The 21,614-nt window shown below is 50.4% G+C and overlaps 1 protein-coding gene across 1 annotated transcript in view; it reads left to right on the top strand.

The window, feature by feature from the left end:
- The window catches only part of LOC130127609 (ras-related protein Rab-26-like), a 113,190-nt gene that overhangs the window by 41,081 nt on the left and 50,495 nt on the right, over nucleotides 1-21,614 (top strand). The window contains exons 3-4 of the mRNA XM_056297292.1: nucleotides 6,842-6,883; nucleotides 10,241-10,307. Of these exons, the coding sequence (XP_056153267.1) occupies nucleotides 6,842-6,883; nucleotides 10,241-10,307 (109 nt within the window). The remainder of the gene's footprint in view (nucleotides 1-6,841; nucleotides 6,884-10,240; nucleotides 10,308-21,614) is intronic.

Raw genomic sequence — 21,614 nt, 5'->3', positions numbered from 1 at the left:
CTTGGCTAAGATAGAGGAGGAGAGAGAGAAGGAGAAAGAACCCTTAAAAAAGAAAATGAGGAGAGAAAGAAGAAGGAGCACAAAAATCTCCTGGTCAAGGAAGAAGAGGGGTGGCGAGCTCCATGGATGGCAGTAGAGATGACAGACAGAGCTTCATCTAAGGGGGAAACATCCTCACCTGATGAAGAGGAGGAAGAGGCCAGGGCAGGGCAGGAACACCCTCGCCTGATGAAGAGGAGGAGGAGACCTGGGGCCTCGTGTATCAATCATTACTATGGGCAAATTTGTCTGTACACACCCATGGAATTTTTTGGCCCTGAAGTTGTCTGACAGGTGGCAGCAAAGTGTGATGGTTATTTGTAATTCCTTCCGCCTAACATCTATTGTCTACCTCTTTCAACGAGCAGTCACCCAGGCCTGCAAAGACATCAGTGTTAGCCAATCGGTGTCTAAATTCAGGGGTTACCTATGTTCTACACTGGTCTCTGAGACAAACCTCGGGGCTGAAAAATCCCATGTGTATATGCACAAATTTGCCCATAGTAACGGTTGATACATGAGGCCCCAGGGCAGGAACACCCTCCCCTCATGAAGAGGAGGAGGAGGCCCAGGCAGGAACACCCTCCCCTGATGAAGAAGAGGAGGAGGCCAGGGCAGGAACACCCTCCCCTGATGAAGAGGAGGAGGAGGAGGCCCGGGCAGGAACATCCTCCCCTGATGAAGAAGAGGAGAAGGAGGCCTGGGCAGGAACATCCTCCCCTGATGAAGAGGAGGAGGAGGATGCCCAGGCAGGAACACCCTCCCCTGATGAAGAAGAGGAGGAGGCCAGGGCAGGAACACCCTCCCCTGATGAAGAGGAGGAGGAGGCCAGGGCAGGAACCGAACAGAAGTTCAAGAGCAAGAAGGGCCATCCTAGGCACTTCTTTGGGAGGCTGATGCATTTTTGCCGCTGATGTTCCCCCGTTGCTTTTGTCTTGTTCTCGGTTCAACCCCGATACCCAATGTTCAACAACTGCCTTACAGAGAAATAAAATTACATGTCTCTGTCACTTTTCACTTTTATCACTTTTTTTGGGTCACTTTTATGTTTCCCTGCCTTCCGCCCAATGAATGCTGGGATAGGCTCCAGCGTCCCGCGACCCTAATTAGGATAAGCGGCTTGGAAAATGGATGGATGGATGGATGTCTCTGTCAAAAAAAAAAAAAGTAAAGATAAAAATGAAGCAGGCGAAGGAGACTTGACAGTGAAGTCGGGCACAACGGGGACCTACAGCAGATGCCGCCATTTACATCTGAGTCTCGTGACTTCCAGGCGATGTTGTCACCATTATACGGGTGTGAATTTGACCCCCAAAACTATGGACCCTCCAGGGGACGGCCCGAGACTGCTGATAATGTCTAGTGTTTCATTTACAACGCTGATGAGACGGCCGGACGGCAAGGGACAGAAAGAAAGGGGGGAGCGAGAGAAGACGTTCTGTGTGGGAGGGGGAGAGAGGGAGGGATGTGTCAGAGGAAACAGGAGGGGGAGAGACGAGACGAGGAAAGATCGACAAATACATAGTTTAAAAAGGGAGAGCAAGGCACAATTAGATGTGCCCTGAGAGGGAGAGAGAGAGAGAGATGAGCCCTGAGTCAAAAAGTGAAGCAAAGCATCACTGGACTGACTGAGAGACTGAGAGACGAAAGAGAGAGAAAAAGAGAAAGGTGTTGAACGAGAGTGAGACAGTATTATCGTCTTCTACACCCAAGAAGTAAATTGGTTTTTTTGTGTCTTAAACGTCATTTTCCTAATTTCCTCCTCCTCTCCGGTGTCCTCGTCGGAACCGCAGTTTGATCACTTTGATAACGGAGCCGCTCGCACTGGTCTCGGCATCAAAATGCAGGGAGGAGACAGGAAGAGGACGTGGTGAAGGTGGGGGGGGGGCAAATGATGGGGTGGATGGAGAGGTGATGGAAGAGAAAATGAAATTGAAATTCTAGGTGCAGTATCGGTATAAAATCTCTACAGGTGCGGCTATGAAGTCTAACGCCTGATTGCTCGTGTGTGTGTGTGTGTCTGTGTCTATGTGAGGAGGTGTGTGTTACAAACACAACAACAGATGCCCGAGCATGGTTCACGTTTCACAGCCAGAAGCCCCTGTAGCATTATTCATCATCTTCATCACTCATTAATCACCCATCGTGTTTCGTGCAGTGTACACTTGGGTTATTTTGACAGGGCACAAGTGACTCGTACCACCGCAGACTTCAGTGTACAGCTTGACGAGTGTAGTTGGAGGCAGGGTGGCATAGTGGCATTAGTCTTTTGCACTTTCACCTCACAGCAAAAGTGTCCTGTGTTTAGTCCCGACCCTCTTGACTGCATGTTCGTATGGGTCTCCTTTGGGTATTCTGGTTTCCTGTCTCAGTCGGAAGACACGTGGACACCAAAATGGACTCATCGTTGTCATCAGTTCTGTAACCTATGGCGGTCGTAGGAGCACAGCTGATGTCTCAACAGGCTGAGTCATCACTGTTTCAGTAGGGGGGGGGGGAGTACCTGGTGGTCCCTGTCTCCTCTCCAGGTATGGATGGCCGTTGGTTCACAGAGGAACTCATCCACCCTTTGACAGGTTTTGTTTTTAGTCCTGCTGGGTGTCCCCGCACCCTCCTCACAACAACCCCAAGGGTTGAAGTGGGGGTGCCGGTTTAGTCACCGACAACCCGACGGTTGCAGTTTAATGTCATACCCAGGACATAAATGGACCGGGGACATGTTAAGATTCTCCCTGCCTATACTCACTTAATTCAATTCAGGGTTGCAGGAGACCCAACCGGTCCCAGCAGGCATTGGCTGGCAGGTAGGTAGACAATCTGAATGCGTCTCCAGTCCATTTGGCTGTCCACATGTCTTCAGACTGAGACAGGAAGGCAGAATCCCCAAAGGAGACCCATACAAACATGCAACTCTGCATTGGAGTAAGGGAGTATAGACACAGACTGAATGAATAAAGAGAAGTTAGAAAGTGACGACATGAGATTTGGGAATCGCCAGCACTCCAGTCATGTGACCTGGCCCATTTATGACATTGTGAGCACGTTTTTACCGTCGCGGCAAGTGAAATATTAATTACTCGGTAGCACTTGTGCCTCATTCTGCATTTAGCCTTCACTTAGCCTGCATTAGTGCTGCACGCCGTCTGCCTCGGCACGACCCCGGCGGGCGTAACCTTCCGCCCAGTGACAGGCAATTAAGTAGATAGACTTGTACTGAGGGGGGAAAAAAGGCCTCCGATGTGTGAAAATTGCCTCGATGACAACAAAGTTATACCGCAAATGTTCATTATTAACTTTTTTTGTCTTAAAAAGGAGGAGGAAACGAGACAAAACAGGGAAACGTCCAGTTTCAGAATAATCATTGCCGCGTTGATGCTGTATGGGTGCGTTAGCACAGAAGTCCCGTCCGATTTCTGAGTTGTAAAGACCACTCCGTATATTAAGCAGAAAGTTATGGGTGTTTCTAATTTGCATTTTCTTTTTGTTTCAAATGGCGTCTGTCGTCGTTTTCATTTTTCGTCGTTTGCTGATGGCTCTCGCCTCTAAACATCCATCCTCTGTTGCAGGCGTAGGCTGAAAGGGAGCTGGTGAACTCCGGCGAAATGAAGGCCGCTCCCTCGTGTTCTTCGACTCCCCACATCCATCCGTAGGCTACTGTGCCAAATGGCGAATTACTGGAGAGCACTCGTGAGGAAAGGATACTTCCTGGCGTACGTACAGCGATGTTGTAGCAGATGTTAAGCGTTGCACATTAACGGGGCAAACATGCCGCGTTCTCACCGCGGCCCCATGTAATATGGATGAAATGCATTGGGAATGAGCAGGGGCTTGTTGCGGCATTGCCTCATCCAGGTACCTCCTCTTGGCCCATTGTCGCCAGCTAAGATTCATCCTGTGAGTAAGTGTGTGTGTCTCTGCGTGGGTTTATTTGCTTTTCATTAAGTTCTGCGGCCGTGTCTCTCGAGGCACTGCCAAGTTTCCTTTCATTTCGCAAGCGGTCTTGTTTTTTTTTCAGCCCCCGTGTGTGGCCTCGCAACCGGCCCACCCTGGTGTATTATTTTTCCGAGAGGTAGCCTGGAGATGTCCCCGCCACATGAAGGCATTTCTCATCTGCCACTGAAAAGCAATCACAGCTTCAATTTTCTTTGCTCTTAAGACTAAGGCGGCGGAATCGGACGTCGCTCCCGCCGCCGACTCTCTTCCTGTCTCCCCGCCGGCCGGAGTGAATTCCCCACGTCATCGATGTTGAGACGGCGGCGCTGGCCATGACTTACCGTCACTTTAGATTAGACAAAACATTTTTTTGTCCGTCTGTTTTATCCTGTTAGACTAGCTATGGCCGACTTGGCTGGCTCAGGCTGAAGAGCTTAATTGGTGCTGTCAACCCTCGCAGGGAGTCCTCAGGAAGCTGTCCATTGTTGTCCTTTTTCGTTGGTTTTTTCCCCTTTTTGGGTTTTCTCTCAAGGACACAGAATAAGCGTTGTAGGCAAAACCAGATCAGAACGGACCAGATTGTTTTATGTACCGAACAACACGTCTGTCTCTTCTTCACGATGTGGTCTGGTTGGATATCGAAGGACTTGGCTTTGAACTCGGTTCTGCAGATGACCCACAGAAAGGCAGAATGTGAAGAGTTTGGCACCCATCCCGTCCTTGACTCTTATTCCTTGACTGCTTTCAGCCCGGCTACTGACGTCGTCTCTCAAAGAGTTAAAAAGTCACTTCAAAGCGTTAAAAAGTCACCTCAAAGCGTTAAAAAGTCACCTCAAAGAGTTAGAAGTCACCTCAAAGAGTTAAAAGTCATCTCAAAGAATTAAAAAGTCACCTCAAAGAGTTAAAAAGTCATCTCAAAGAGTTAAAAGTCATCTCAAAGAATTAAAAAGTCACCTCCAAGAGTTAGAAGTCACCTCCAAGAGTTAGAAGTCATCTCAAAGAGTTAAAAGTGATCTCAAAGAATTAAAAAGTCACCTCCAAGAGTTAGAAGTCACCTCAAAGAGTTAAAAGTCATCTCAAAGAGTTAAAAGTCATCTCAAAGAGTTAAAAAGTCACCTCAAAGAGTTATGTCACCTCAAAGTTAGAAGTCACCTCAAAGAGTTAAGTCACCTCAAAGAGTTAAAAGTCATCTCAAAGAGTTAAGTCATCTCAAAGAGTTAAAAAGTCATCTCAAAGAGTTATGTCACCTCAAAGTTAGAAGTCACCTCAAAGAGTTAAGTCACCTCAAAGAGTTAAAAGTCATCTCAAAGAGTTAAAAAGTCACCTCAAAGAGTTAAGTCACCTCAAGGAGTTAAAAAGTCATCTCAAAGAGTTAAAAGTTATCTCAGAGTTAAAAAGTCACCTCAAAGAGTTAAAAGTCACCTCAAAGAGTTAAAAAGTCACCTCAAAGAGTTAAAAAGTCATCTCAAAGAGTTAAGTTATCTCAGAGTTAAAAAGTCACCTCAAAGAGTTAAAAGTCATCTCAGAGTTAAAAGTCAAAGTCCTTCAGTGTGTTTCCACAGTAATCTTGTGGGTTTCTTGCCAACACCTCCAGCCTATTCATTGTTCCAATGAAATACTAATGGAAAACCATGTCTAGACCGATTTGTGTTTGTGCATGTGTGCGTGTGTGTGTGTGCGTGTGTGTGTGTGTGTGTTTTTTTTGTGACTTTTCGTGTGTGTGCATCCAGGCTTCAGCCTGAGTGTGTGAACAATAACATCTGCGTTGGTTTAAACTACTTATCATCCACAGTGACTGTAGGTGATGCAACTCCCTGAAATGAGGATTTGTGTCTGCATGTGTGTGTGTGCGTGCACGTGTGCGTGCATGTGGCGAGCCTGTATATCTTTGCTTTAAGGTCATACTCTTGACATTGTGCTGACGCCGTATCAGCGATGAAAGAGAGCCTTGCAGTATAGAGTATTCTCTCCCAAATCATGAGCAGCTTTCTGTGTTACACCTGCTATGATATATAAAAAAAACAAAACTGGGGGGAGTCAGGAAGCTCACAGATGACTCCGAAGAACATGAAAAAATGTCTTGCAATACTGTGGGACCGCCGTTAGCCATGGCCTCATAGCCTCTGTTGTCGAACTGTTGGAATATCCAGGACTGTCGCTAGGAAATCCATATTTTGCGAAATACTTCCAAGTATTCCCACCTTAGTGGGAGTGAAGTGTGTATGTGTTCTTAAAGAGGAAAACCAAGTTGTGTGACCCCCCGTTGGTGCTGGGTACGACGTTAAACTGCAACCGTTGGGTCGTCGACGACTAAACCAGCACCCCACACACACTTCAACCCTTGGGTTGTTGGGAGGAGGGTGTGTGGACATCCAGCAGGACTAAAAACAGAACCTGTCAAAGGGCGGATGGGTTCCTCTGTGAACCAATGGCCATCCATACCTGGAGAGGGGATAGGGACCACCAGGTACCCCCCCCCCCTACTGACACACAATGGTGACTCAACCGAACCCAATCACCATAAACGGTGGAGGAGACTTACTGAGGCTCAGCGGTGCTCCTACGATCTCCATAGGTTATGGAACGGATGATGATGAAGATGATGATGATGAAGTTGTGTGAGGACAGAGCCGTGGTATGCGGTGCGAATTCACCCTGTCGGGTTCTGTCGTCGAGAACACAGCTGTTACAAAGCCAGTCGTTATTTATGGGTTTTCAGTAAGTGGTGTTTGTCCTGTTCGGGTGACGGTAATTTCCACGCGTTGTCTCCCGCCCAGAGCGCCCCGCCTCGAATAAAGGGCGCCAGTTTATTTCGCAGACGGTTTTGAAATCGCCCCGCGAATCTCATTTTGTCTTTTCTGTGTTTCAGAATAAAGTTTTGAACATCGACGCGCTCAAGGTCAAACTTCAGGTAAGAGCATGACGTACGCCTCCCGCTCTCTTCCTCTGTCTGTTCGTCCCGCTTTCTCGCTCACGTCCTTCGTGATCGCTGGAAGTCGAATCAGTTCATCCGGACACATTTGAGAGAAACGTTTCATCACTCATCCAATGCCTGTTTTCCACTAAGTGGTACCGGCTCGACTCGACTCGCTTCTGTGTCGTTCTCCAGTACCGTGACGGCACCCCCTCAGTGTAGCTGGTCGCATTGATTCTGGTACCCGCTCCAGTTTTTCTGGAACCTCGACAAAGGCGGTGCCAGAAAGGTGGTAACACTTACCCAAACGCCGGTACTTCCCAGTAATGGAAACCGAAAAAAGGGCGAGTCGAGTCGACTTGAGCCGGTACCATGTAGTTGACAAGGGGCACAAGTGACCTCTTCAGCCTCCGCTGACTGTAGGTATCCCCACCCTTATAAACAGGAGAAAGGTGAAGCGGTTAGAACAGGACTATGCTGTTGACAGAATGTCGCACCACAGATGATACCGAGGGGAAGCTGCACCTGGTCTGTATGGGTTACCTAAAATACAGAAACGGGAGGTTTCTGCCTATTGTTTGTATGATTAGCTCAGTGGCCTATAGCATCTCTAAGTTTCTGGCATCTATTATTTTATTTTTTTTGGATCCCCCCCCCCCACTCCCACTCCCTTTTTTCTCCCCAATTACCCCACTCTTCCAAGCCGTTCTGGTCGCCGCTCCACCCCCTCTGCCGATCTGAGGAGGTCTGCAGACTACCACGTGCCTCCTCCCCATACATGTGGAGTCGCCAGCTGCTTCTTTTCACCTGACAGTGAGGAGTTTCGCCAGGGGGACAAAGGGCACGGGAGGATCACGCTATTCCCCCCAGTTCCCCTACCCTCCCTCAAACAGAGGAGGCGCTAGTGCAGCGACCAGGACACATACCCACATCCGGCTTCTTCTCACCCGCAGACACGGCCAATTGTGTCTGTAGGGACGCCCGACCAAGACGGAGGTAACATGGGGATTCGAACTGGCGATCCCTGTGTTGGTAGGCAACAGAATAGACCGCCATGCTACCCGGATGCCCCCACTGGCATCTATTCTTAACCCGCTGGTAGGCAGTAATGCGTGACAGCGGGAACCAGCGATCATATGCAGATAGGCGTGACCATTAGCTAGAGTTACAGGGGTCATGTGTACTATTCACACAGGATTCGAGAACGTTTGCAATCACAGCATTGTAAGATGGTGACAGATGTACTCTTAGGCCCCCCCTCCCCCCTCGGTTCAGGGATGGTAGTTCCCTCTTCACATAGATGGCCTCTTTGACTCCCCGTTCAACCAGCATTCCTATAGCACAAGGATGTGCACATCCTCATCCTGGAAAGAGTGGCCACTGGTCTGTAGGTGGGTGTAGACTGCAGACATGTAGATGGGTGTAGACTGTAGACATGTAGGTGGGTGTAGACTGCAGACATGTAGGTGGGTGTAGACTGTAGACATGTAGGTGGGTGTAGACTGTAGACATGTAGGTGGGTGTAGACTGCAGACATGTAGATGGGTGTAGACTGCGGAGTCCTGGCCTGATGTGTTGGCTCTCCTGTGTCGTGCCATCCTCTCGGCCGGTGTGTGTTTGGTTTCCCCGTGGCCACTTAGACGAGTGATGGAACGTCTCCCTCTCGATGAAGGTCGTGTCCAGAGGAACCGATACACAACTTCCTGTCATTTCCTCACCTGGGTTACTGAGCGTGCACTGAGACACATCCTTCATGCTTTTATTTATTCTTTCTTCAGATATCTAGCTTTGTGCTTTCATTTCAGTCGGTGTCGTGTGTGTGTGTGTGTGTGTGTGTGTGTGTGTGTGTGTGTGTGTGTGTGTGTGTGTGTGTGTGTGTTGTCCACGTATGTCCTTGTCTGAAACAACAACAAATCACTAGCAGCTGTTTCCCAGGGCAAAGATAACACACCGCAAGTCTACGTTGCTGGCGGAGAATGATAGCAGCCCGAACGAGGACTTAACGAGGCCTCTGTGACTCTCCATCAGTCAGTAAGCCTGTCGGTCTGCCAGACTGGAGACACGACAGGGGGTGCTGCACTCTCCAGCAGAGGGTGCTGCACTCTCCAGCAGAGGGTGCTGCACTCTCCAGCAGAGGGTGCTGCACTCTCCAGCAGAGGGTGCTGCACTCTCCAGCAGAGGGTGCCTGGTCGGGCGTCCCTGCAGACACGATTGGCCCTGTCTGCAAGTGGGAAGCCGCATTATTCTGAATCCCACGGCACTTCCAGGCAAGACACGCCCCGCCTAGCATCCAGGCGCTCAGATTCTAGGAAGACCCGCCCCTACTCCGCCTTTGATTAGCTAACCTTAACCTTAACCCCACCCTAACCTCAACCAACCCCAACCAACGGAGGCAACGAATACTGGCCAATCCTAGCGCTTGAATGCTACGCAGGGTGTGCCTTGCCTAGAAGTGCTGTGGGATTCATAATAACGTAGATGTGGGTATGTGTCTTAGTTGCTGCACTAGCGCCCCCTCTGGTCGGTTGAGGCGCCTGTCCTGGGGGGGAGGGGGAACAGGGGGGAATAGTGTGATCCGCCCACACGCTGTGTCCCCCTGGCGGATCTCCTCACTGTCAGGGGAAAAGAAGCGGCTGGTGACTCCACATGTATCGGAGGAGGCATGTGGTAGTCTGCAGCCCTCCCCGGATCATCCATCCATCACTCCATCCCTCCATCCATCCATCCCTCCATCCATCCATCCTTCCATCCCTCCCTCCATCCATCCATCCATCCCTCCATCCATCCATCCATCCCTCCATCCATCCATCCGTTATCCAAGCCGCTTATCCGAATTCGGGTGGCGGGGATGCAGTGAACTAATAGAAAGGGTGTATTTTGGGGTTGTGCTGGAGCGGTGACCTGAGTGCTGATCATTTGGGCTCAGGTCCAGTTTCGGGACCTTTCCTGTTTGTCCTCCCCCGTCTGTCTCCTCTAAATATCATCCTAATAGTGGCCTACGTGGCCAACAACACGCATAAACGGAAGAGAAAAGAGAGAGCGAGTGTGTTAGAAGCATGGAGGAAGACAGAATACATGGGACGGGGGGGGGGGTGAGAGGCAGGGTGAGCAGGGTGAGAGAGAGAGAGTTAATGAAAGAGGATGGTGAGAAGGAGAGACAGAACAGGTCAGTGCTGAACTGACTGACCGTCATATGCTACTCTGTCTGCCCCTGGTCTTAAAAGTGATCTTTATATCAGTCCATGACTGGGTTACAGACTGGTGGTCGGTACACAATAATCGGCTTGATGCTACAAATGATGAATGGATGATGAAGATGATGATGATGATGTCCACCTCTCTCTTCCTCTGCAGATTTGGGACACAGCTGGACAGGAGCGTTTTCGTAGTGTCACCCACGCCTACTACCGCGATGCACATGGTAAGGAGAGTGTGTGTGTGTGTGTGTGTGTGTGTGTGTGTGTGTGTGTGTGTGTGTGTGTGTGTGTGTGTGTGTAAAGGGATGTGCTTAAAGCATGCAAAGCCCGCATTAGCAAGTGGCAAACCACTAGGTGGACAAATGAGCCCCTCTCATTTGCTGTCAAGGTGGGAGATATACTAGCTATGAGCTACGTCATCGTGTGTGTGTGTGTGTGTGTGTGTGTGTGTGGGTTCGGTTGGGTGTGTGCATGTCAGTTATAACTGGAACAGCCCCGTTGAGTACAGGCAGCAGTGTGCCTCAGGCCAACCTGAGCAGGTGTTGAGGAACCTACACACACACACACACACACACACACACAGTGTCTTCGAGTCTGTCTCAGACAGTGTGTTTGGCTGCATACTAATACTGGTGTGTAGCGTCCCTGTGAGCACCTTTGCATCCTCATACGGCACTTGAATACGCCTTGCCGCCTCCTTCAGTTTATAGGTGTGTGTGTGTGTGTGTGCGTGTGTTTTAGAAGTGAATATATGTGTTGTTCTCCCTATGGAGAAGTGAGAAAGTACACTTCAACAACAGACACACACACAGTGGGCATTTTCACACAAACTGACAGATGCTTTGAGCTTGTTAATGGTGACCCGTGGTGGTCACCAGTGATCAGTGGTGTGTGTGTGTGTGTGTGTTTGTAAATGTATATATTGTTATGAGCGTTATGCTTGACTATGTGTGTGTGTATATCTGTGTGTCGGTTTATTCATGCTTTCCTCTTTGTGTGTCGGTGTTGTACATGTCGTTTATGTGTGTGCGTGGTGTGTTTTGGTGTAAAGGTCAAGCTTGCATAAGTTGAGTGAACATATCTGTGTGTACACACTGTGTGTGTGTGTGTGTGTGTGCTTGCAATATGTGAATGTGATGCCTTCTCTGTGTGTGTGTGTGTGTGTGTGTGTGTGTGTGTGTGTTTGTGTGTGCTTACAGTATGTGAATGTGATGCCTTCTCTATGTGTGTGTGTGTGTGTGTGTTTGTGTGTGCTTGCAGTATGTGAATGGGATGCCTGCTGTGTGTGTGTGTGTGTGTGTGTGTGAGAGTGTGCGTGAGCCTAACTGCATCTGACGGCGTGTGCTGGCTGCGTGCCCGGCGTTATCGCGGCCTGCCAGTGTATCCGTTTACCCCCATTGATCTTTAACAAGGAGCCGTGGGAGCCCCAATTCACCCCGTTGTCCATTTGTTGGAGGCTGTGGAACGAGGCTCATCGGCTCTGACAGGCGGGGCCAGAGGGCGGGGTGTAGCCGCTGCAGCTGTCACGCAGAGACTTTTTTTTTAATCTTCTGGACACTGACGGACAGTTTCAGGGCTCAAACCCTTGACGTTCAGGATCGGCTTGTTAAAGTGGCTCACACCCTGCGGAGCCGGAACAAGGTTGCTGTGGGGAACTAAAACGTGTAAATAAGCATGTAAATCTGTCCACTGGTGTGTTGTCGCTTTGGGTCAACCGTTGTAAAGGTGCAGGGTGTCGTATTTCTACTTACCTCCATCCATCCATCCATCCATCCATCCATCCATCATCCGAACCGCTTATCCTGCTCTCAGGGTGGCGGGGATGCTGGAGCCTATCCCAACAGTCACTGGGCGGCAGGTGGGGAGACACCCTGGACAGGCTGCCAGGCCATCACAGGGCCCACACACACACAGAGATTCACACCTGCGGACAATTTAGTACGGCTGATTCACCTCCCCTACATGTCTTTGGACTGCTGAAGCCCTCTCCAGATAAGTAGACCTACATGTCTTTGGACTGTGGGGGGGAACCGGAGCACCCGGAGGAAACCCACGCAGACACGGGGATGTTATATCTGGTTTGGTAGCGTTATGCCGGGGTCTGACTCGTACGGTTAAGCGGCGAGGTGAAAAGTGTCGTGAGTTGAGAACGTGCAAACTCCACTCAAGGGACGACCCGGGATGACCCCCAAGGTTGGACTACCCTGGGGCTCGAACCCAGGACCTTCTTGCTGTGAGGTGACCGCACTAACCACCGTGCCACCCACTATTAGGGCGCAATAATATAATAATAATCCTAACGGATAGAACCGGAATCATATGAGTAGGGGTCGATGAACGCGATTCAGTCTCGGTAAACAGCTCGCCGCCATGCTCGCCAGATGTCTGCATTCAGAAGCACAGGGCAAAGTTGGATGGGTGTTTCCGGTGGTGTTTGGGGGCCGGTAATACCTCGCCCCCAAGGACGTGCCTCACGTTCCTTAATGAGCTGTGCAACAAACCGTTATCTACAGAACGTAGTGGGTTTCGGCTACCTTTCTGTTTGAATTTGCCCGTCGTGCTTGCTGAAGAAGGGCCAAGAGAATTTGATTGGTTGTTGCTTTTCACATCCTTGAATGAAAGTTAGGTTGTCTTTCACGTAGAAATAACACATTTCATCATCACTCCCGCGTGATTGCCGTCCTTCTCAGCGACGCGCTTGTCATATTTCTATCACATCAAACATTCACTCCCGCTCAGTTCAACCAGTCTTCAGTTTGCCGTGGCTTCAGAGACGCAGTCGCAGTTTGCTGACTTACTTTCAGGCACCTTGACTTTGATGAACGATGAAGGGCTGAGCACCTCCCCTTCACAGCCGGCGCCCAACATTTTCCGAGACGAGAGGTTTCCATCTGGCGTCCCTTTAGAATATGTTGCGGGCACGAGCCAACCTCAGCCCTAAATGGTAGCAGTATGAAGACTGCATGCGGGTCTCCGTGAAGACGGCGACTTTTGTGCGTGCTAGCGCTGCTCAAAACAAGCGGGGGGGGGTATCTCGAGACGCCCCGCCATTTTAAAGCATGAAGGAAAAGGGACAGACGCGATGACTCAAAGACATCTACAGTCCTGTCTCATTCAGTGATTATTGTACATTAACCAGGTGTAATGACCACGGATGACTAGCCTCGCTAGCCCGTGGCTAACGGGTTGGGCCCTTTAGTTGACTGGATAGCGCGGTCGCCCACGGTCCGGGCTACCTGAGTTCGGTTCACGGCCGTGGCAGATTCCCGGCTGCCCCCTGAATTCGCTACACAGGTCTTAGGTTATCTTCTAGCCACTAATTAGCCTTATCCGAGGAGTTTGGCGTTATATGCCTTGCTTAAGGGCTGCACAAACATTTGTATTAAAGAAAGTGGAAAGTGTGTTTCAGCCTCTCTTCCCATCATGCAGCATTACCTGGGATTCGTAGCGCTGACCTTGATAAGCTCCTGGCGCAGTTCTCCACAGCAGCCCCGGTTAGTGGTGCCGGACTTAACCAGCGTTGTCCAAGACATGGCCTCGATCTGAACATTATGATTAAGCCTCTAATGAGAAAACATGTCGAATTTTAAGTTCACCTCATCAGAGTAAATTAATGCCACTACAGGGGTTTGTGATTGGGTGCCTTGCACAAGGGTACCTCCATTTTTTTTAAATTGACTGAGGGAAGGGTGTTTTTCAGCCGCTCTTCCCGGTTTTATTGGGATTACCTGGGACTCGGGAATCGGTGACCTTCAGATAACAAGCTCTTTACTCAAAGCATTACACAACCTGCGGTTCTCGAAAGGAGAGACTTCTATTGATGCCTACAGTTCCCGGCACTGGCCCCGGCCTGGGCCCCAGCCTCGGGTATGATTAAGCCTCTAATGAGAGAACATGCAGATCTTGTACTTCACACAATTAGAGCAAATGAGTTCGAGGTTGCGTTGAGCCCGGTGCAATCTGCCCAGCCCATCTGGTGCACTCGAGACCGCTGAGGGTCCAGCTGATTCCAGAAAAGAGGCACTTTATTTTTTTATTTTTTTTCCTTCCTTCTTCCCTAGCGGAGCTGACAGTTTGTCATTTCCACAGCATGGACCCACATCACAGGGTGTGGAAGAGAGGAGCAGAAATGGACTCGGTCGGTGAGACGAGTAAAGAGAAAGGGAGACAGAAGAAGAAGAAGAGGAAGACGGGGAGAGGGAGAGATCATTATAAAGTTCTCACTGAGAAGTTGTTCGGTAACAATGAGGCTTTGCTGCTCGTCGGAGGACGTGGCACTGAAAGTGGTAGGAAAGGTTTAAAAAAAAAAAAAGCACTGAAGGTCACCTCTGTAGTTAAGTGGTTGCAGCACGTGCCGCGTGGTCACATGGTCGCAGCCGTCGCCAGTTCGGTTCCAGCCGGCAGTCTTTGTTGCATGGCATGCCTCTCTCTCTCGTACTGAAAGTGAGAATAATCTTTATTGTCCTTTCGTATAATGATAAAAAAAACAAGCCGTCTAACTTGTACTCGCCAGCAGCCGTACCAACACGGACCCTGGCTCTGCTGAATGACAGAAGCTGAGCTGGTATGGGCCTGGCTAGTACTTGGATGGGAGACCTTCCGGAAAAAAAATTGGTTGGCGCTGGGAGTGGTGTAGGTGGGCCAGTAGGGGGCAGTTGTCTCACTGGTCCTCATAAGCAATGGGGACACTGTGCTGTAGGAGACGCCGTCCTTTGGCAGAGACGTTAAACCGAGGTCCTGACTCACTGTGGTCATTAAAGATCCCATGGCACTTATTGCAAAGGGTAGGGGGTCCCCCGGTGTCCTGGCAAAATTCCCAACCTGGCTCTCTCTCCATCTGGCCACCTAATCATGCTCCTGTGTAATTGGCTCGACGATTCCTCCCTCTCCGCCTCAAGCTGATGTGTGGTGGGTGTTCTGGGGCAAAATGGCTGCCGTGCAGCACCCACCTGGGTGCTGCACGTTGGCGGTGGTTGAGTTGAGTTTCCTCCCCTTCAATGTGAAGCGCTTTGAGTGTCGAGATAAAGCGCTATATAAATGTAATCCAACATTATTACTCCTGCTTTTTCAATAACACTGACTTTATTTCTATAGCGCTTTTCAGAAGCGAGGCGACAAAACGCTTCACGAACACAAAAGTAAAACGCCGCAGAAACGCAGTACACCAGCATAGCCCGTATGCTACACACAAACTAAAAGAACGGTTTAATAGGAAGGGCAAAGAAGGAAATCAATGGCGTCCGGGTAATGTAACGATCTATTCCGTTGCCTACCAACACGGGGATCGCCAGTTCGAATCCCCATGTTACCTCCGGCGTGGTCGGACGTCCCTACAGACACAATTGGCTGTGTCTGTAGGTGGGAAGCCGGATGTGTTTACTCCACTAGCGCCTCCTCTGGTTGGTCAGGGCGCCTGTTCAGGGGAGAGAGGGAATAGCGTGATCCTATGTCCCCCTGGGGAAACTCCTCACTGTCAGGTGAAAGAAACGGCTGGCGACTCGATAGTCTGCAGCCCCTCCCCCAGATCGGCAGAGGGGGTGGAGCGGCGACCAGGACGGCTCAGAAGAGTGGGGTATTTGGCCGGGTACAATCGGGGAGAAAAAAAGGGGGCGGGGGGGGGGGAGATCAAGAAGAATCAGATCAAGAATTTCAATGATAAAAACTTGCGTTAAAAAGGGATTTCAACGTCGATACTGATTTCACAAACCTGGTCTCCGTGGTCGGGCGAGTCATTCCAAAGCCAAGGAGCCCTGACTGCAGAGACTCAGCCACCTTTTATCAAAAACCCACCAGCTAGGTGGATCACAAAACAAACTACAAAACATTACAACCGTGCCTTTTTTCAGCACCGTGTCGTCATATCCGGTTGAAATTCCCATTAAATACGGACAAGTATCCATCAAGTAAATGTGCCGTGAAAAACGGCGTATTCTGATTCGCGAAAGAGTCAATTCAGGCAGAATGAAACAGCCAATCACTGCGAAGCGGCGTCCCTAACTCGCCGTCAATCGTGTCGCGTGCACACGCGCGGCAGCCCGGTACTTTGGAAAGAACAAACTTTAGAAATACTTCACCTGGAGGTAAAACGGCGCTTAACGACGCGATGTCGTGACCAACACATTTGCCTCAAAGCACATCTGCATAAAGCTGAACCTCTCTAACTTCCCCCGTCGCACTCTGTTGGTGTCGCCCCATCACTCCGACCCCGTTTACACTTGGTTTTAAAATGCGGTTGTTTTTTTGTTTTTTTTTGCGATCGGATCACAAGTGGCGGCGCTAAATACAAGTGTAAACGACCACCAGAACGTTTTGGGAACCGGGTACTCAAACCACCTGCCGAGGTGGTCCGGGACGCATTTGACCACATATCTTTTGTAGTGTAAACACTAATGTGTCCTGATGCGTCCCTGACAAGGCGTAGACGGTAGTGAAATCTTCTTCTTCTTCTTCGGAGTAAGGAAATCTGATCACGAGTGGTCAGCAGGACGCGTTTGGAGACGGCGATGTGTCTCGCTGTCCACTTGTGATCCCATCGCCCGAAACGCGTTTTAAAACCGAGTGTAAACAGGGTCTTTGCTCGTGTGGCGAGCTGCCATTGGACATGACCGACAGGTTGTTGTTTTTGTGCTGCACCAGATGTTGACGCCGGGTTACTTCCGACCGGCGGACGGACATCCGGCCTCTCGACACTTGGCGAAGTGAAGGTTGACGCACGAATCCAAAATAACCGATAAACTGGGAGCCCAGAGTAGAGCCAGCTGCAAGAACGCATAACCGTGATTAAACCTGGCTCCGGGCGGCGCTGTCGAGGCAGACGACAGAAGCTGCCTTTATTTCTGACCAATAGCGACGCCGTCGTCTCATAAAAGCCGTCGCGCCGCTCCTCCGCCATATTTCTTTCCTTCCCTCGTCCCTTCAACTCTCTGTCCTCCCTTATCACCACGGGCCATCCCTCATGGACATCTGTGGATCTTCATCAGCAGTAACCTGTGATGAAGACGAGGGAAAGGGTGACGATAAAAGAAGGGAAAGGATGACGAGAGAGCACTAAAGGGTGTCTGACAGAACAATGGAAAGGGAGGAATAAGAGGGAAGAATAAAGGTTCAGGAGCGTCGGAGGGAGGAGGGGAGGAGAGGAAGGAGGAGAGGAACAGGAATACAAAGCGCTGAGGGCGCCGCACACGGATGGGCAGGAGGCTTGTGATCCATCATGTCTATCTCTGTCTCTCCAACGCTTCTCACACGTACACACGCCACAACAAAAGGCGCATACTAATACACACACACACAGATACATGCCACAACAAAAGGTGCATACTAATACACACATACACACACACACACAAACACACACACACACACAGATACTCACCAAAACAAAGCTGCATACAAATACTCGGTTCCTTCTTCTGTTGTGAATGCACACACGCGCACACACACACACATCGATACACATGCGCACAATGCACACACACACACACACACTCTCAAGCGCACCTCTCCTGCATAAGAAAGCGGATGTGCAAGGTCGCGTTCCAGAACATTTTGGAGGTTTTGTCCTCAGGCTGCTGCAGCCCGTAAGGTGTGTAAGTGTGCATCAGTGCGTGCATGTGTGGATGTCCACGTGTGTGTGTTTGTGCACACGCGTGTGTGTGTGTGCATTGTGCACACGTGTGTGTGTGTGCATTTAAATGGGATGTCTACATGTGTTGGACTGTTGCCGTTACCTCTTCATATACCCCTGGGCTGTTGCCACGTTATTGTTTTTGCACCACTCAACCCCGTAACTCCTACCACCACCCGCCCTCTTATCTCGTATTTCACGGCGCCGCCGCTGATCCGTCCCTGCCGTCTCTCCGGCCTTCATCTGCAAACGCCGCCTCCCAGTCTCAACGTGTTCGGCCGAAGCCAGCGATCAGTCGTAAACGCTTATCGAGTTCTTCTCCTCTAAAGCGGATGGTGTTGGCACAAGCCCCGCGGCGGCGGCGGCGCCCGGCGGCTGTCACTGCGGCTCGCCCGCTGACAGCCGCCAGGAGGGACGTCAGCTGAGCACTGCGGGCGAGACGGCGACGGATGCTCGAGACTGTAGGCCCTCGTTTCATATCGCCGTGACGCCAGTGCCCAGGGAAGAGTCCGCCTGCAGGCGAGACCTGTCAGTCAGAGAGGGTTCTGACGCTTTGCCCACGCAAGCGTAGCAAACACACACACACACACACACACACACACACACACACACGCAACCATGCGTGAATACAGTGCTCGGTGAGCAAAAATATAAGCACTTCGGGTTGGAAAGTTGGTAAGTCTTTAATAAAAATCAATTAAAATGGATGAAAAAAAACATGAATTAGAATGTAAATGAAAAAAAACACAATTATGTATGTATATATATATATATATATATATATTTACCTGCTATATATCAATACATATGTCCACCGCCTGTTAGTTTTTTCAGTATTTCAACACCTTCGATCTAAGAAGGAAAAGCTCCCCGTCTACAAGATGGTAGTGAGGGCCTCCTGGTAGCGCGGCGCTCTACTCTGTTGCCTGCCAGCACAGGGATCGCCGGATCGAATCCCCGCGTGACCTCCGGCTTGGTCGGCCGTCTCTACAGACACAGTTGGCCGTGTGTGCGGGTGGGAAGCCAGATGTGGGTGTGTGTCCTGAGTGAGGCATGTGGTAGTCTGCAGCCCTCCCCAGATCGGCAGAGGGGAGCGGCTCGGAAGAGCGGGGTAATTGGCCGGGTACCATTGGGGAGAAAAGGGGGGACAAATTCAGCCGAAAAACAAACAAGATGGTTGTGAGACCAGCTATGTTGTATGGTTTGGGGACGGTGGCACTGATGAAAGGACTGGAGGCGGAGGTGGGAGAGTTGAAGATGATGAGATTTTCATTGGGAGTGATGAAGAAGGACAGGATTCGGAACGAGTATATCAGAGGGACAGCTCAGGTTGGACGGTTTGGAGACAAAGCAAGAGAGGCAAGATTGAGATGGTTTGGACATGTGTGGAGGAGAGATGCTGGGTATGTTGGGAGAAGGATGCTGAATATGGAGCTGCCAGGGAAGAGGAGAAGAAGAAGGCCGAAGAGGAGGTTTATGGATGTGGTGAGGGAGGACATGCAGGTGGCTGGCGTGACAGAGGAAGATGCAGAGGACAGGAAGAGATGGAAACGGATGATCCGCTGTGGCGACCCCTAATGGGAGCAGCCGGAAGTAGTAGTAGTAGTAGTAGTAGATCTACGTATTTCCCAGTGTACTCCACAGACACGACTGAGCTTTTTAACAGCACTGTGACATTCAGACAAACTTTCTCATACTTCCCAAACTGGGCTCCTAAGAACAAAAACGCGTACGGCTCAAAACATAAACTCTCGTATGCGGCGTAGCGTCACTCCAGTGGTTTTCATTTCATCGCTAAACGCACAGTTCAGGAGGTTAACAGCAAGAGCCACGAGTGAACTTTAGCTTTTACAGACGAGAGAGCACAACGTCACGAACGTCTCGCACCTCTCCAGTCAGTCTAGAATTGGATTTTTTTTTTCCCAGATTATTTATTTTTAAGCAATCTATGATTTTGCGCCTGTGCTTCTCCCTGAGGGGGTTTGCTGTTGTATTTCGGATGAAGAAAATACGGGTGGCGCGGTGGTTAGCGCGGTCGCCTCACAGCAAGAAGGTCCTGGTTTCGAGCCCCCCGGGGTAGTCCAACCTCAGGGGTCGTCCCGGGTCGTCCTCTGTGCGGAGTTTGCATGTTCTCCCCGTGTCTGCGTGGGTTTCCTCCGGGGGCTCCGGTTTCCTCCCACAGTCCAAAGACATGCAGGTCAAGTGTGTGTGTCGCCGCTGTGATGGTCTGGCGGCCTGTCCAGGGTGTCTCCCCCGCCTGCCACCCAGGGGCTGCTGGGATAGGCTCCAGCATCCCCCGCCACCCTGAGAGCAGGGTAAGCGGTTTGGAGGATGGATGGATGAGGAAAATACTTTCGTAAGCTGGAATATTTCCTCCCTGGCTACAACTTGAAGTCACAGCGGGCCGAGTTGTCTTCTGGTTTTCTTTGTTTTTCTGTCACCATTCTACACACAATTAACCACAACGTCAGTGTGTTTTGTTTGTCGTTTCAATTTGCACGTTCATACAAAACAATTGAGAAGATGAAATGCTCTGAGTCAATAAGTATTGAATTCCTTTTCTAGTAAATTCCACTGGGTTTCCCAGAGATCCTGCAGATCGATTGGATTCCGGTCGCGGCCCGTCCGTTGGATTAAAGAGGATTTAGGATGAAACGCGTTGGTTTCTTCGCTGGGTTGAACAAGTGCAGCCGAAGGAAGTCGGTGAAGTTCTTGCGTAGGACTGGTTTAAAGGATAGCAAGCTCTGGAAGCAATAAAATCTAAAACTCTCCGGACCACACTGAGCTACTTATCAAGAAGACCAGGGAAGCTAACGGAGAACCTCTCCGTGGTGGAGTCGACGGCAGATCTCACCGGAAAACGCCGACCGTGCCGGATCAAATCTGTTCTGGAGCGTTTCAGTCCTGTTTCTCGGAGCCATGTTTGAGTTCTTTGCCTCTGCAGCTCGTGCATCTTTGGGACACTGTGAGATCTTGCCAGAAGGATGGCAGCATTTCATGTGGGCCAGAGGGAAGCCACCCCGGGGGGGGGGGGGCACACAACAGCACTTCAGAATAACTCTGAAGACACGCGGCAATGAATCTGACAGCACCGGTCATCTGGCACCGGTCCCACTGTGCGGCGCGGTGGTGGCTGCATCGTGCTGGTCTGCAGCAGCAGGGGCTTTAAAAATTGGGATGGCAAAGTAAATAATGAACGGGGCAAAATACAGACCTGTCTCATAGTGCTGAACATCATCGACTGAAGTTGAAGTGATCATCAGTTTTGGGGTTTTTTTTAACAAGGACGTTGACCCGAAGTGTAATTGACTATGGAAAGACTCCAACGCAAAAAGTCAAAAGTCCTCAAGTGGCTCAGCCGGAGTTCATATCTGTTAAAAAGCCTACTAATGACTTAAAGATTGTTAATTGACTTTGTTAATTGGTGTTGATAAAGTTGTTAATTGATGCTCTGTCTCCAACTGGACATCTTTTTGGGGGGGATTTTTCCCCCTTTTTCTCCCCAATTGTACCCGACCAATTACCCCACTCTTCCGAGCCGTCCCGGTCGCTGCTCCGCCCCCTCTGCTGATCCTGGGAGGGCTGCAGACTACCACATGCCTCCTCCCATATGTGGAGTCGCCAGCCGCTTCTTTTCACCTGACAGTGAGGAGTTTCGCCAGGGGGACGTAGCGCGTGGGAGGATCACGCTATTCCCCCCCTCCCTCCTGATCAGGCGTCCCAACCGACCAGAGGAGGCGCTAGTGCAGTGACCAGGACACATACCCACATCCGGCTTCCCACTCGCAGACACGGCCAATTGTGTCTGTAGGGACACCCGACCCAGCCGGAGGTAACCCGGGGATTTGAACCGGAGATCCCCGTGTTGGTAGGCAACGGAACAGACCCCCACGCTACCCGGACGCCA

This window comes from Lampris incognitus, chromosome 17 (genome assembly GCF_029633865.1).
Source record: "Lampris incognitus isolate fLamInc1 chromosome 17, fLamInc1.hap2, whole genome shotgun sequence".
Lineage (NCBI taxonomy): Eukaryota > Metazoa > Chordata > Actinopteri > Lampriformes > Lampridae > Lampris > Lampris incognitus.
This window is presented reverse-complemented; position numbering and strand designations above follow the sequence as displayed.